We start from the raw sequence: 15,000 nt of genomic DNA on the forward strand, positions 1-15,000 counted from the left end.
TTTTTTTTTTTTTTTTTGTATGTGTGTATTGTGGTGGTGTTACTTGATATTCATAAAATTACTGATCGTCAATATAAATAAGGGAGTAAGGAAGGAATGAAGGATATTCATCTTCGTCACTGTAATTATGTAGTTATTATTTATGCTTTAATTTTTCGTTTATTAGTATTGTTATTGGCATTATATTTGCCGTTTCCCAATGCTTCGTGTCAGAATAGCTGTTGAGATACTTTATCAACTTGATAGTATTTTAACTGTCATCATTTTTCATTATTATTATTATCATGTTATCTGATTTTTCATTATTATTATTATCATGTTATCTGATTTTTCATTATTATTATTATCATGTTATCTGATATTCCCGTCGGATCTGTTGGTTTATCAACATCATTTTGTTTTATATGTTTCTTTTCAGTTACTGTCTCTTATTTTATCTCATATCTCATATCCTTTATAGAATACCATCTTATTTTTTACTATCAGTGTCTATAGATAAAGTAGTATATTAATTATTCTTTCGATAATTAATCCCCCCCCCCCGGTAGGTAGCGTGCAACGTGTGTTCGATTACCTTAACACAGTTATTATTTTTGCTGCTATTTTTTTTTTTTTTTCTTTTCCTACATTTTCTTTCATAATATCTGTTCGTGTATATTTAACATTATTATTTATTTGATTAACGCAATTATTATTTTCGATATTATCTTCTTTCCGTTACTACCCTTTTATTCTGGAACTCAATAACTCACGCGATCCCTTCCTGCAGGTGGCGTGTACCAACTGGAAACGGGTAATGCTCATTCTCACAGGCAGAACGAACGAGACGTCGCCCTTGTCCATTCGCTCAGACAGCGTGCACAGGACGAATGTCTTCACTAAGCTTAGCCAGTTAGAGGTAAGTGAGACGCGCATGGAGATGTAGTAGGGGGTGGAGGTGAAGATGCTGATGCAGATGCTGATGTAGATACCGTTGGATATTCAGACGCAAGTACAGGCAAAAATTACATGAACACCCATGCACACACACACACACACACACACACACACACACACACACACACACACACACACACACACACACACACACACACACACACACACACACACACACACACACACACACACACACACACACACACACACACACACACACACACACGTACGTGCACGCGCCGTCTTCAATGCCATGGCTCCGTGGGAGAAAGTGTGAGCCCAAAGAGGGGGGAAGAGTCCGGCTGAGCATTAGGCTTAGGCCTCTCTTTAACCTTTTTATCCAGTGCTCATTATGCCTGGGATCCAATTCAAGATATACGGATATTTGAATACTTACATATACATGTACATGCATACATATACATATATACGTACATACATACGTACATACATACTTACATACATACATACATACATACATACATACATACATACATACATACATACATACATACATACATATATACATACATACATACATACATGCATATAGTGTATTTACTCTATTAATTTAGTCTTTTCGTGTTTGCACCTGCTGCGGCATTATTTTTTCATTTTTTTTTCGTAAAGCCAAAAAAAAAATCGTGTCCTTTGATATCATGACAGTAACTAAGTGTTTTTTCATCTATCACATGCTTATATTTCAACTTTTTTTTATCCTGTTTTCATGCCGTAATAAAAATTGAGAACTGTAAATCAGTTATTTATATATGTATTTTTTAATAGTTCCATACCTACGTATATAATCATCAAGCAATTGAATCCTACATATATATATTAACCCTTGTTATTGTACACCGTTCCAGCCCGACGCTATTCACCATCGCTTAAAGACCTACACTAAGTTCCTGTTTGTCCGACACCCAATAGAGCGTGTCTTGTCAGCTTTTAGAAATAAGTTCCAGAAAAATTATACCTCCTCAGCCTATTTCAAAAAGCGCTTTGGCGTCAAAATCATAAAGAAATACCGGCAGGGGATTGACCCAGCTCAAGTCCCTGTCACGGGCGATGGTGTCAAATTCCCCGAGTTCGTGTCGTATCTAATTGACACGAAGCGAAGCCAGCTTAATGAGCACTGGGCGACGGTGTCGGATATGTGCCATCCCTGTGCGGTCAGGTTAGTCTTTATTCTCTTTTAGTTGAATCTGGTTATCTATTTCATTTCTTGCTTTATATTATACCAAAGCTATAGCATATCGTATAAATGTGATCAAATATAAGAGAAATCGGTGTCAGTGCAAACTATCTTTGAGCATTCGATTTACAGTGGATATCTTCAATAAATATCTTTACTCGCTGGTACCATACCCTGTTAGTTCCTATGTCGACTTTATTCACTGTCACCACACCTGTTAGCTACCACTTTATTCACAGGCTTGTTAGTTACCATGTCACTTTTCTTCACAAGTACCATACCGCTGTTAATTACCATGTCATATTTATTCACAGATACCATACCTCTCTGCATGTTCCCATATCATCTTTGTTTACAGATACCATACTACTGTTAGTTTCCATATCATCTTTGTGTATAGGTGCCATATCACTGTTAGTTTCCATGTCACGTTTATTATCAGGTACCATACCTCTCTTAAGTCCAATAACATCTTTACTTACAGGTACCATACCACTACCACTCCCTTCACTCTCAAGTACCATGCAGCTGTCAGTTCCCATGTCACCTTCACTCTCAAGTACCATACAGCTATTAGTTCCCATGTCACCTTCACTCTCAGGTGCCATATAGCTGTTAGTTCCCATGTCACCTTCACTCTCAGGTGCCATATAGCTGTTAGTTCCCATGTCACCTTCACTCTCAGGTGCCATATAGCTGTTAGTTCCCATGTCACCTTCCCTCACACGTACCAATCAGCTGTCAGTCACCATGCCCTCTCTATCCACAGGTACCAGATCATAGGGAAGTACGAGACCCTAGCCGAGGACTCCGAGTACATCCTAAGAAAAGTGGGAGCGTCTCCGGATCTTCACTTTCCTGAAATTATTCCATCAAAGACGACGGCCATTGTCGAGTCCTATTTTGACATGCTTTCGGACGAGCAGCAGCGCGACCTTATTGAAATATATCGGGACGATTTTGAATTATTTGGCTATCATCATAGGGACCTTATTTAGATTATCTATATATGTATACATGCCCTAAAATAATACAATATTATGAGAAACTTTAAGATGGCTTGATATAGTCATTATTTGAATAAAGATTCATATGTAAAGTCGATGCATATTATTACCTAAGTGTCGTTTATAAGCAGATAACCTAATGACGAGGTAGATCCTTAACGATATTGCAGAATATGTAAACTATGTAGCTTTTGAAGAAGAAAAATTCACATATATTTGTTTGAGAGAAAAAAATCTGATGCGATTATTTTGAGAAAATTATATCATATTGAACTGAAAGAGTTATATCAGTTATCTTCATTTGCGAGAATGATATCATGTATTTTTATTTGCAAGAATTACGTGAGATGAACTTGATCTGTTAGTCCTTGTGATTTGTGACTTGTTTAAACCTTTCAGTCCCTTTAAAAGGAATTTCCTATATAAGTGGTCGTATTAAAGTTACCTGTTATAGATTAAGAAATGAGCACACATGTTGGATATCCCATATATATACACAGAAATATCTAAAACAGATGAAATTATTACAAAATCAGCCTCATATACAATATACATTTTTCTATTGCTTCAAATATCTGTATCATTAATTATTTTTACTGAAACTGGTCAGTCTCCTTTGTTGAATAAAGATTTTTATCCTTACACATATAAGCAAATGATTAAGCTTAAAGGATAAAAATTTTATGATTTTTTTTTCATATATTATAGTCTTTGTTGCTCTTGATGAAAAAATAACTTTTTGAATATTTATTATGGATTCCATAGTTCTTCACTTTGCAAGAAACGCAATGGAATGAGAAAGTTCCTTTAATCTTTCACTCTTTCATCCAATGTTATGGTCATTTTCTTTAACAAAGCTCTGTTACGAAATCCCAAAGTAGTGACCAATAATACCTTTTTTCTTTCCGTCTTAAGCTTATTACAAAATGAGCTCCCAACAAAAATGACTAAAGGATAATAAGCGATATCAATGGCTTGGTTCTCTTTATTATACCAATATGAAAAAAATCTGCTTGAAAGAGAAATACAGTTGCTTATAAGCAAAGCATAAGGCTACATATGTTGTCCTCATATGGAAAGGCATACTTTATGTCTATATTACAGTTGAACGAATTCTTTTGTGCGTTAATTAGTCTAACCTAAGTCACCAGGAAGATAGCCATCCCTAATTCCATTTCTTTTTTCCCGCGAAAATGGCGGGAAAATTCTTCGTTTAGAGTTCCTGATCCAGTCAGAATGATGTGCTTGTTATTATTACTTTCTTTTCCTTGATGGCGGGATTCATAGGTCGTCACTTACGTTACTTGAATATCTATTTTGATAAACTGAAAAAAGGAGAAAAGTGGGGTGGGGAGAGAAGCAGCCACTTTTGGGTATACGAAAATCGGTCATTACGAATGGGACAATGATTACAGGTTTCCACTAAAAAGTATTCTGTTATGGTTTGAAGAGATAATTAAATAAATCTGAAGACACCCAGTACTTTCAACATGCTCTGAGGTAATAAAGAAATGAGTAATCGATTATAAAAACAAATAAATTTCATAAACAAAGCAAATAAACAAACAGAAGAGAGAAATAGAAATACGTTCGTTCTCCCACCTTTGTAATCACAGGAGAAAACTTTAATGTAATAATTTAACTCACAAGCCAAAGGGAAACACTGAAAAAGCTGATAAAAGCACATGTCACCGAGATATACACTGCACGGGGTTAATTAATGCTGATTATGGTTAAAACACCGAAGGGGCTTCACGTTACTATTGTGAAACCTAAGACACTGTATAGCAATTTCCTCTATCATACATCATTTATCATTGAGTTGTAGGATGAGCACACATTATTATCACAGATGGTTCTCGATGAAGTGCAGTGTAGCAGTCACATTTACGATGTTTTGCAACCTGTCTCTCATGCGATATGTCTTCACCTGGGGCTCAGAAAGGGTGGATCCCCGACTCCTTACCTGGCAGATTTACCTGGTTGATGGTGCGGTTACCTACAGGCTGTTGCTTTTGCTCCTCTGTAGCCGGTAGGGTTTCGTTCACAGCGGGCACTAAGCAGCAGGCCTCCGTCAGGAACAATTTACATGTTGGAGCCAATAATTTATAATCAGTTTTGCATACATTATTTACTTTGTGCGTGTGGTTGTGTTTCCGTGTGTGTGTGTGTGTGTGTGTGTGTGTGTGTGTGTGTGTGTGTGTGTGTGTGTGTGTGTGTGTGTGTGTGTGTGTGTGTGTGTGTGTGTGTGTGTGTGTGCTTGTGTGTGCTCTTTTTATAAATGTGTATGCATTGAATTAGCCAAGAGATAAGGCACCCCATTACCTCTTGAACTGAATGATTAAGCTCACAATGTCTTCTCAGTCGACAGTCTTGGAGAGGCCATCTGAAGATCTGACTTAACACATACAAGGATCTTCCACCTCTTCCTCTTCCTTCTCACTCAGCTTGTCACTATCACTGGAGGCGACAGCAGGGCGAACTCCCACTGAGAAAGCCCTCACTTAAAAGAGCTGTTAAAACATGGACCACTAGGTTTAACTATTGCTTGCGGAAGATAAGATGGATCTATTGTTTATGAACCATTGTATGGTGCTATTGCTTATGAGCTCTTGCATGGTAATATCGCTTATAGACTGTCGACGTCTTACACTATGGCTTAACAGTCATAAATTGGAACTATTTAAAGATTTTCTCAAACTACTGCTTAAAAATAATCATCTGACACTATGCCTTATAGATCATTTGGAATTACATACTTAAAAAATTATCTGGAACTATAGCTTAAGTACATGACCTGGATCTAGTGTTCAGGGAACCTTACCTGGAACTATTTATTATCATAGGACCTTCGTTTGGAACTATTGGGCTTAATATCTGGAAATACGGCTGAAAGATCATCTGAATCTATAATTATGGAAGATCAACTAGAGCTGTAAGTTACAAGGGCAGATTCGGGAGCGTGGCAAAGTTGATGCAAACGGAACTTTACTGTGTGGAATGAAGTGTCTGTAGGACATTTTGTTTACTTCATAAACAATATACATATCATTTAACATACTCTTTCCGTCGAAGGAATTTTACAGACTCCCGAAGACTGCCCTGATCAACAGCTATATATTTTTTAATAATACATTTTTTTCTATCTTTACTCAAACAGCATTTACTTTTTAATGTGCTGGTGTTCTTATAAAACTTCAGCTTCAGCATTCTTAAACCTCAGTAGCTGGCACTTAAGCATATCACCTGATGCTCCCATATTCGCCGGGGAATACGTCACTGTGTTCACTGGCAATCAGGTGATTCTTGGTTTAAATCCAATGTAACTGCATCCAGCCTCAAGGAAAAAAAAGAACTGGCAACTCACCCTGTTCTTTGGAGTATTACGATTTGCCATGTCTGCAATTTAACTGTCTCTCTTTTCTTATTGCAGTCAGTTGATACTTCATTCTTTTGTTTACACTAATGTAGTATTCTGAAAACTCACACGGTAATTTATTGCTTTACACCACTTAATCCTTCTTTCTCAAAAGCGACATGGCGAATCGGAGTACTTCGCAGTTATGTTCAGTTGCCAGGTGTTCTCTTCTCTGAGACTGGACGCTGTAGAGGATTCCCATGCATGTGCGACTATGAATTACATCAGCTTGCGGCCTTACATATCAGAACAATACCAGTTTTCTTACGGGAAAAATAAAGGAAAATGAGAAAACCATAGACAGCTCGCACTCGCAGACAGCATCAGCTAGCGCTCTGGAACACGCAAATAGCCTGAACACCCAAACTGCTGCCTAAACTTTCGCTTAAAGGAGCTGCGTCTGTTGCTCTGAGGCAGCTGAAACTAACTATTAATTAGAAGTATCGCTGTAGCCGCAAGTTGGTAGAGCATTCGTTAGCCTCTGCTTAAAATCCTTTCAGCTAAGGGCATCGGGTGCGGTATAACTGTAATCAACATTTACCAACCAAATCGCTGCATGGAGAAAAATCTAAAATAGGGTGTAAGAGATATTAGTATAACAGTTGTTCATATGCTTACAATGTTCATGATGCTGACATTCATCACTTTAAGTTCAAGTCATGCCGTTTTCTCTCTCGCTTTTTTGGCGAGGAGTGAGACAGTATCTTCTTAGTATCTGTCATCTGTATACATTTCTTACTGTATTGTCATAGGTTGAGAAGGGACATCGTTACAAAGATACAACACCGAGTATTTTTTTCCCACATGAATATTTTTACAAGAAATTTATAGAACTCCTTTCGCCACCTCATTAAGTCACGCAATTATCACAGATTACATCGACTGCACACAACCCTGCCTTCGTTCGTTATATCGTGAACATTCGATTAATTAAAAATATTTTTTTCTTTATAAACATGTGATGAAAATGAATGGGGTTGGTAACTAGGTGAAGAGGTAAATGTGTGAACTGGGTTCACGCATACAGATGTACTAAGAGTAAAACAGGCTTGTATTCTGTCAGAATTTTGTAATTACTACACTTGACTCTAACAGATGATCCTGGATGGATCGTCTGCTTAGGAAACTGATCTAACGACCAATTGACGTAATTACTTGGCATTTGATTAAGATATGAACTTGTAATTACGATTTCTGGATTTTGTGTATAATGGCAGATAAGAGTACAATGCACAATTTCCATTCTGCTATGATTTTTCTGCAGTTTCACTTACGATATCATTTTTCACTTTACAGAATAAAGCATAGACCTAAACGAAGAGGATTCATTCCAAGGAAGCCTGTCTGGAATGGAACCAACATATAATCATGTCTTCAAAACGCCTCTTCTTGGGCTTTCGTCCGCAGATCGTTACAAGAAAATAAATACATTATAGTAAATCACACACAAGTCTCTGGTAGCGGTAACACTTAACGCACTTCCATCGTCAATTATTGCTTTTATATGAAAGAGATAACAAACCAGAACTCCACATGTGTGAATATTCTGCACCCGTATATGTCTTTTGTACCGCGTGTCATTAAGGTTTCGAGCTTCTTCCCTTTTCATTCTCTTTCATTTTCGATAGAATGGTACCTGGCAGCGGAAGGGGCTGATATCAAATGCAGTATACGCCGTCTTTTCTCTAAACCTTCGTGGAAATCGTTGCCAAGTAAGGACTTAAAAAATAAGGACATTGAAAGAGAATAACTTCAGCATCTCCAAGAATAGTTGACACAGTTGCATGAAAACGGATTTTCAAGTTCTCTGCACATATTTACTGATTTATTATTTTTTCACAGCTTAGATCTCGTGACACTTTCCTTGCCATGAAAATAATACACACTGCAGTATTCTATTATTTATCTTCCAAAAATTATTTCTGCCTTTACGTAGGGTTTGGTCCGACTACCATACTTGGGACACAATTATCTAAGCTTCCAGTAATGTTGTAAATGAACATTATGTTCCTAATGGGAAATAAACGTACAGTTTAAATTCCTGTACAGATGTAAAACTGGTTGTTTAATGCCTTCAGCGGATGATAAGTAGTGGGCAGGAAATTCAGACTTCCGTTGCATTTCTTGTCACTTGCAATTTTTAAGGCTGTGACATCTAGCAGAAATGTTTTACTAAAATCAACAACAATCTTTATCTTTCATTAAATGGTAAATGCAGATATGCAATACTGTACCAAACGTATGGCAGTTGTCCCATCCTCTTTCAACACCAAGAACTAGTAAAGGATATTTTCTGACGAAATGGAAGATATCAGCCATTACCTCGATATCAAACATCACACACATGGTTTTCTTAATCATTTTCATTCCTTGTCTCGTAACTAATGTCAGATTTTCGATAAGGGGTTAACACGCGTAGGACTGAGTTTGGGCATTGAATATCATTAACGAATAAGGTGAAGGAGAGATGCTGACGCTATTCGTGAAAACTATAAAATAAGCACAGGAACTAAATTCCAGTATCTATCACCTATTGGCAAAAATGGCGCTGCGATATCCAGGAAAATCATCTGTGTGTGTTTATATATATATATATATATATATAGCTGTACAAAGACCTAAAATCAGCTTTCGCAACGCACTGCCTCTCATCCGTGAATACAAGTTTACTTTTGAAAAAAAGAAGTTTTCACATATCTAAAAGCACTAACTGCCATTTTCTTGAGTCACATAATCTTTCTCCTTCACATAATCGTATCCGAAGAGCTTAAAGTCGAGCCGGTAGGCGTCGTAGAGCTTCTTCCTGAGCGCGGGCGTGAGCGTGTTCATGTGAGACTCGACGAGCGCGGTTGTCTTCGACGTGACCAGCGGCGGGAAGTGCAGCTTGGGCGGCGCCCCGATCTTCCTCAACACGTACTCAGCGTCCTCCTCCAGCGTCTCGTACTTGCCGATGATGTTGTACTTGATGAAGCACGGGTGACACAGTTCCACGTAGGGCGCCCAGTGCTCGTTCATGCTCTGCGGGCTGTCGTGGCGCTTTTCGATCAGGTACGACACGAACTCGGCGAAGGTAACGCCGTGGCCCGTCTTCGAGATGTTCTGCACGGCGTCGCCCTTGCGGAACTTCTTCAGGATCTTGACGCCGTACCTGCGCTTGAAGTCTGCCGCCGACGTGGAGTTGATGACCAGCTTGTTCCTGTAGGCGGAGACGAGGCGCTCCACGGGGTGGCGCACGAACAGGAACTTGGTGTACGTTCGGAGTTTGTGATGAAGTAGTGAGCTCTGGAAGTCGAATCGGAAACCAGTGTAAGGAATGTATAGAAGGCTTTAATTAAGGTAGTAGCTACTTCGATAGTAAACAGAGAAAGCAGAAACACTTTACCGTGATATAAATGAAGTGACGAGTAGCCAAGGAGACTGAAGGAATTAATGCGTACATAAATGAGTGATTAAATTAATAAAATACCACTAATTCAAGTCTTCTTTAGTCTTACAAATAATACTTTAAGCCTGTAGTTACTTTTATTTACAAAACTAGTATTCTAATACCTTGTTCTAAAAAATGAAGAAAATGAAATATTAACAAATTAGCCTAAACCTTGACTTCACACAATATCAGCATCTAAATCTAATCCCTTTTAAAACTGAGTAGGAGAGAACAATGCTTTTGAATTTCGACTTTAAGGAAGGAGTTTGTATGTACGTTCTTTATTCCTTATAATTTCCGGTAGGAAAAAAGAGCCTTGACATTTCTGTTTTACCGAATGTCGACGCAACTGGACCATTTTTTTTAAACATCTTTTACCTAGAAAGTAAAAAAAAAAAAAAAAAAAAAATGTCCCTCTCTTTTTACTAGTTATCATGTATCTTTTTAAATCTCTGACCGTGACACAAAAACTCATGAAAGTTCTTCATCTATCCACTTATCATCTATCCATTTCTACCTCTGACCCTGAAGGCAAAAAGAGCCTCGACACCCCACTCTATCTATCCCTTTATCACCTATCCCCCTCAACCTTTGACCTTGAATGCAAACAAAACCTACGTCCCTCTCTACCTATCTGCATATCACCTATCCCTCTCAACCTTTGAATGAAAACAGAACCTTGACCTCTCTCACTTCCTACTCCTAACCATTTATCAAATATCCATTTCAACCCTTGGAATGCAAACAGAACCTCGACGTCCTCTCTGCCTATCCACGTATCCTGTCCCTCTCAACCTCTGACCTTAAATGAAAACAGAACCTCGACCCTCTCACTTCCTATTCTTAACCACTTATCATCTCTCCATTTCAACCTTTGACCTTGAATGCAAGGGAACCCCAACCTCCCTCTCTACCTATCCCCTTATCCCCTATCCCTCTTAACCTTTGACCTTGAATGCAAGAGAACCCCAACCTCCCTCTCTACCTAACCTAACCTTATCCCCTATCCCTCTTAACCTTTGACCTTGAATGCAAGGGAACCCCAACCTCCCTCTCTACCTAACCTAACCTTATCCCCTATCCGTCTGAACCTCCACTGACCGTCATTCGCGAAGAGGATAGTCTGGGCAAAACCCCCTCGACGTGCGGGACGTAAGAGCGGATGGCAAGCGGGTCGGTCTTGTTCGTCCTTCCGGAGAGAATCATCATCATCCGCTTCCAGTTCGTGCATGCAACCTGCAGGTGTGGGAGAGGGAGTTATTGCACGCAGGAGAAAAGATCGTTGATTAGGTTTCGTTTTGTTTGTTTGTTTTTCTTGTTTTTTTTTTCATTTGGGGGTGGGGTGGGGAGAGGGGGGCTTTCTTGGTAAGTACATTGTGTTTATTATTGTTGTTATTATTATCTTTATAATAATAATTATTATTATTATCATTTTTTTCCATCAATCATTATTATTTTTTTAATTATCGTTATCATTATCATTATCATTATCATTATTATTTTATCATCATTACCATTATCATTATAATCACCATAACCAGTAATATTACTACTACCGTTGTTACTATTACTCTTATTACTATCATTATTACTTCACCCTCTTCCTTTCTAATGTTCACCTCACTTCTCCTTTTCCCTTTCCCGCGCTGCCACCTCCTCTCACTCACAATTCTTCCTTCTATCCACCCTTCCAATCTCACTTTAAGCATCACGTCTGGCCCTTCCCACCTCCCCCATTTTCCTCGTTAAACTTCCCCCCATCCTCCGCTTCCTTATACCTTTCCCTCCCTTTCTCGTTTTCCCGTCTCCCCCTTTTATTGCCCAGCCTCCTCTCCCTTCCTCCTCCCTTTCTTTTTACCCATCCCCTTTTTATCTTGAAGTTCCCTTCGTTTCCCCTTTCCCATCACCCTTTTCTCTTTAGGCCCCTTCTCCTCTCTTTCCCCCTCCCCCCTTTCTTCTCCTTCCTTTTCCCTTCCCTCTTATCTTCCTTCTTAGCCTTCCCCCTCGGATTGTCGTGTAAATAATAAATGCGCATAAACTGTCTACTTACTCAGTGATAATAATAATATAGATAATGATAGTAGTATAAATAATGAAAATAATAATGATAATGATAATAATAATAATGATGATGATGATGATGATGATAATGATGATGATGATGATGATGATGATGATGATGATGATGATAATAATAATATTAATAATGATAATAATAATGATAATAAAAATATAAATAATAACAATAATAATATAAATTATAACAACTTTACAGCCTAACGAAACATAAGCAGATTTATAATATGATTATTACTATTACTATTATCATAATTATTAGCATTATCATTATCATCACCATCACTATTATCCTTATTAGCATTTATTATTACCATTAGTATTCATTATCATTCATTAATATTACTGCTAGCGCTACTGTAACATCAATTGTCTTGCCTTCCATATCTTAATGCAGTGATACTTCAAATCTGTCTACACTTGCATATTTAAAATTTTTCCACTTGCAAATCTTTCTCTTTTTCAGTTCCCTTACACGTCTTTGCTCACACCCTTCACCATTACCTGACAGGTATCTATTACTACTCATCGGCGTTTTCTGTTGACCAAGTTACTGTAACTTACATACTAAATTTCGCCCACGTATCACACTAGCTTTCCCTCATGTTAATGTTAATGTTACTACAAATTCAACCTGCTATTCTCTAGATGTACGATAATATCAAAGACGCTTAACATAATTAGCCAACCAAAGTCTATCTTGAACTTTAACAAAGGGCAATTCAGCAATAGCATCACACACGATCTAACCCCCTCCCCCCTCAATAAAAAAGAAGGAAAGACAAAAATGAGAAACAAAAGCTCCTTTAAATTAATTCAGATATGGAAGACCAGAAATAAGAAATAAAAAACAAAAACAAAACAGTTACCGACTCAAAAACCTAAATTCAATGTAGATAAATAAGGCCGGAAATGGAAGATTACAAGCTGTGAGAAAAAAAGAAACTTAAAGTCAGTATGCACATAGAGAGCCAGAAAAAAGAAAAGAAATACAGAAGAAACACAGAAAAGACAGTTATCGACACAGAAACCTAAAACCAAATAGATAAAGAAGGCATGAAAGAAATGAAAGATTACAAGCAGTAAGAAAATAAAGATAGACAGTCATCGACGCAGAAACCTAAAATTATTGTAGATATAGAAAGCCAGAAAAAAGAGGAAATACAGAACACTACAAATAATAAAAAAGACAGTTATCGACGCAGAAACCTAAATCAATATAGATCTTAGGCAGAAACACGAACGGCACGCACTGTGACCTTCAGCAAGCTCACGAGACTGTGATCTTCATTTTTAAACAGACATAGGGTTAGAATAATCCCTTTCTCTAGTTATAATCGAATTTTGATGCTCTTTTGTTTTTGTTAATGGAAAAGTGGTTAGTGGAAAAGGCTTAGTACTATGGACCTATGAATTTATTTGTAACTATTTGTTAATTGTTATTTAAAGAATTAGCCATTTTGTTCTTCAATACCTGCATTGCGATGGGGCTTATGGTAGATTTAGCCTAAATGTGGGTACCGCATGAAGTTACTAAGGTTTTATGTAAATGTGGAATGTAGTTTATACTGCTATTATGTGATATTGTAGGCAAGATAATATCTCTCATGTGATTATCCAGTTGATGCAGTATTTTCCCTCCTAACACAGAACCATCACCAAGAAAAAAAGTATTTATTACCACCCACAATAATGACCAGTATAGCGTGTTCTTGACTAAAATAAATATATAAATAAGTAAATAAATAAATAAACAAATAAATTAATAAATAAACAACACAGCTACAAATCATGACAGAATCATACTTTTTTTTTAACGGTAGGTTCATGTTTGAGCCGTCGTGGTAGTAATCATACTACCTTTGCCCTAATCGCGTGACACCCCCCCACCTCCCCCCCACCCACCCATTACCCATCTCTTTCTCATTCCCCTCTAAATAAGATAGCAAAATTGATTAACGATAATGGTAGTAGTAGTAGCAATAGTAGTAGTAGTAATAATAATGATAATGATAGTATTGATAATAATAACAATAATCTATGATAATCATAATAATAATAAATATAATGATGATGATAGTAATAACAATAATCATGCTAATGATAATAATAATAATAACAATATTAATGATAACAAACCTACTACTAACATATAAAACTAATGATAATGATAATGATAATAATAATAAAAACAACAACAACAACAATAATGATAGTAACAGAAACAAATAAATAAATAAAGTGATAGGTGAATAAACAGATAGATAAATAACAGCTGATCAACCGAACTAAACCAGATTGCGTCATGATTTTCGGTATTGCCACCTGATTAAATCCCTTTCTCACGTATTTTAAATGACTGCATTTTCTCTCTTCATTCCATACTCCTTTTCTCTCTTCCTCTTTACTTCCCTCTCTTCCTCCTTGCCTTTCTCCTTAACTATTTTCTTCCCTCCTCTCTTTCTTTCTCTCCTTTCTCTCTCACCCTTTCTTCCCTTCCATCCTTCTCCCATTCCCTCGTTTCTTCATTTCCTTCTTCATTCCTCTTCATTCCATCCCTCAACTCTTTTTTCCTTTTTTTTCTTCCCTTCCTCCCTCCTCTCCCTTCTCCTTCCTTTTCTTCCCTCTCTCCTTTCCTTCCCTCCTCCTTTTATCCTTCCCTCCCCTCCTTCCTTTATCCTGCCTCCCCTCCTTTATATCCTTCCCTCCCTCCCTCCCTTCCTTTACCCTCCCCAACCCCCTTTCTCTGCAGTGTGGCGCCACGTTCCCTGTCGCCGCCCGTGAAAAGTCGATGTTTCCTCCGATATGGATACCCTATGACACACCTGAGTCTTTGTGAGAGGGATTTCGAAGCCACTCTTTGTATCCCTACCACTTATAATGGCTGGTGTCATGGCTATTATTATCCTTGTTGCCGTGATCGTTGTTATAATGTTCCTTT

At 37.6% G+C, this 15,000-nt stretch overlaps 2 protein-coding genes across 5 annotated transcripts in view; one reads left to right on the plus strand and one right to left on the minus strand.

Moving 5' to 3' along the window:
* The window catches only part of LOC119581042 (carbohydrate sulfotransferase 11-like), a 65,876-nt gene extending 62,646 nt beyond the window's left edge, over positions 1 to 3,230 (plus strand). For all 3 annotated transcript variants that reach the window (XM_037929337.1, XM_037929336.1, XM_037929338.1), the window contains exons 4-6: positions 770 to 898; positions 1,803 to 2,113; positions 2,901 to 3,230. In XM_037929337.1, the coding sequence (XP_037785265.1) occupies positions 770 to 898; positions 1,803 to 2,113; positions 2,901 to 3,129 (669 nt within the window). In that variant the 3' untranslated portion in view covers positions 3,130 to 3,230. The remainder of the gene's footprint in view (positions 1 to 769; positions 899 to 1,802; positions 2,114 to 2,900) is intronic.
* Positions 3,231 to 4,108: 878 nt separating this feature from the next.
* Positions 4,109 to 15,000, minus strand: part of LOC119581043 (carbohydrate sulfotransferase 11-like) — a 17,368-nt gene continuing 6,476 nt past the window's right edge. For both annotated transcript variants that reach the window (XM_037929340.1, XM_037929339.1), the window contains exons 3-4: positions 11,085 to 11,219; positions 4,109 to 9,838 (exon numbers count right to left, since the gene is read on the minus strand). In XM_037929340.1, the coding sequence (XP_037785268.1) occupies positions 9,263 to 9,838; positions 11,085 to 11,219 (711 nt within the window). In that variant the 3' untranslated portion in view covers positions 4,109 to 9,262. The remainder of the gene's footprint in view (positions 9,839 to 11,084; positions 11,220 to 15,000) is intronic.

Source organism: Penaeus monodon, chromosome 14 (assembly GCF_015228065.2).
Source record: "Penaeus monodon isolate SGIC_2016 chromosome 14, NSTDA_Pmon_1, whole genome shotgun sequence".
Taxonomy (NCBI): domain Eukaryota; kingdom Metazoa; phylum Arthropoda; class Malacostraca; order Decapoda; family Penaeidae; genus Penaeus; species Penaeus monodon.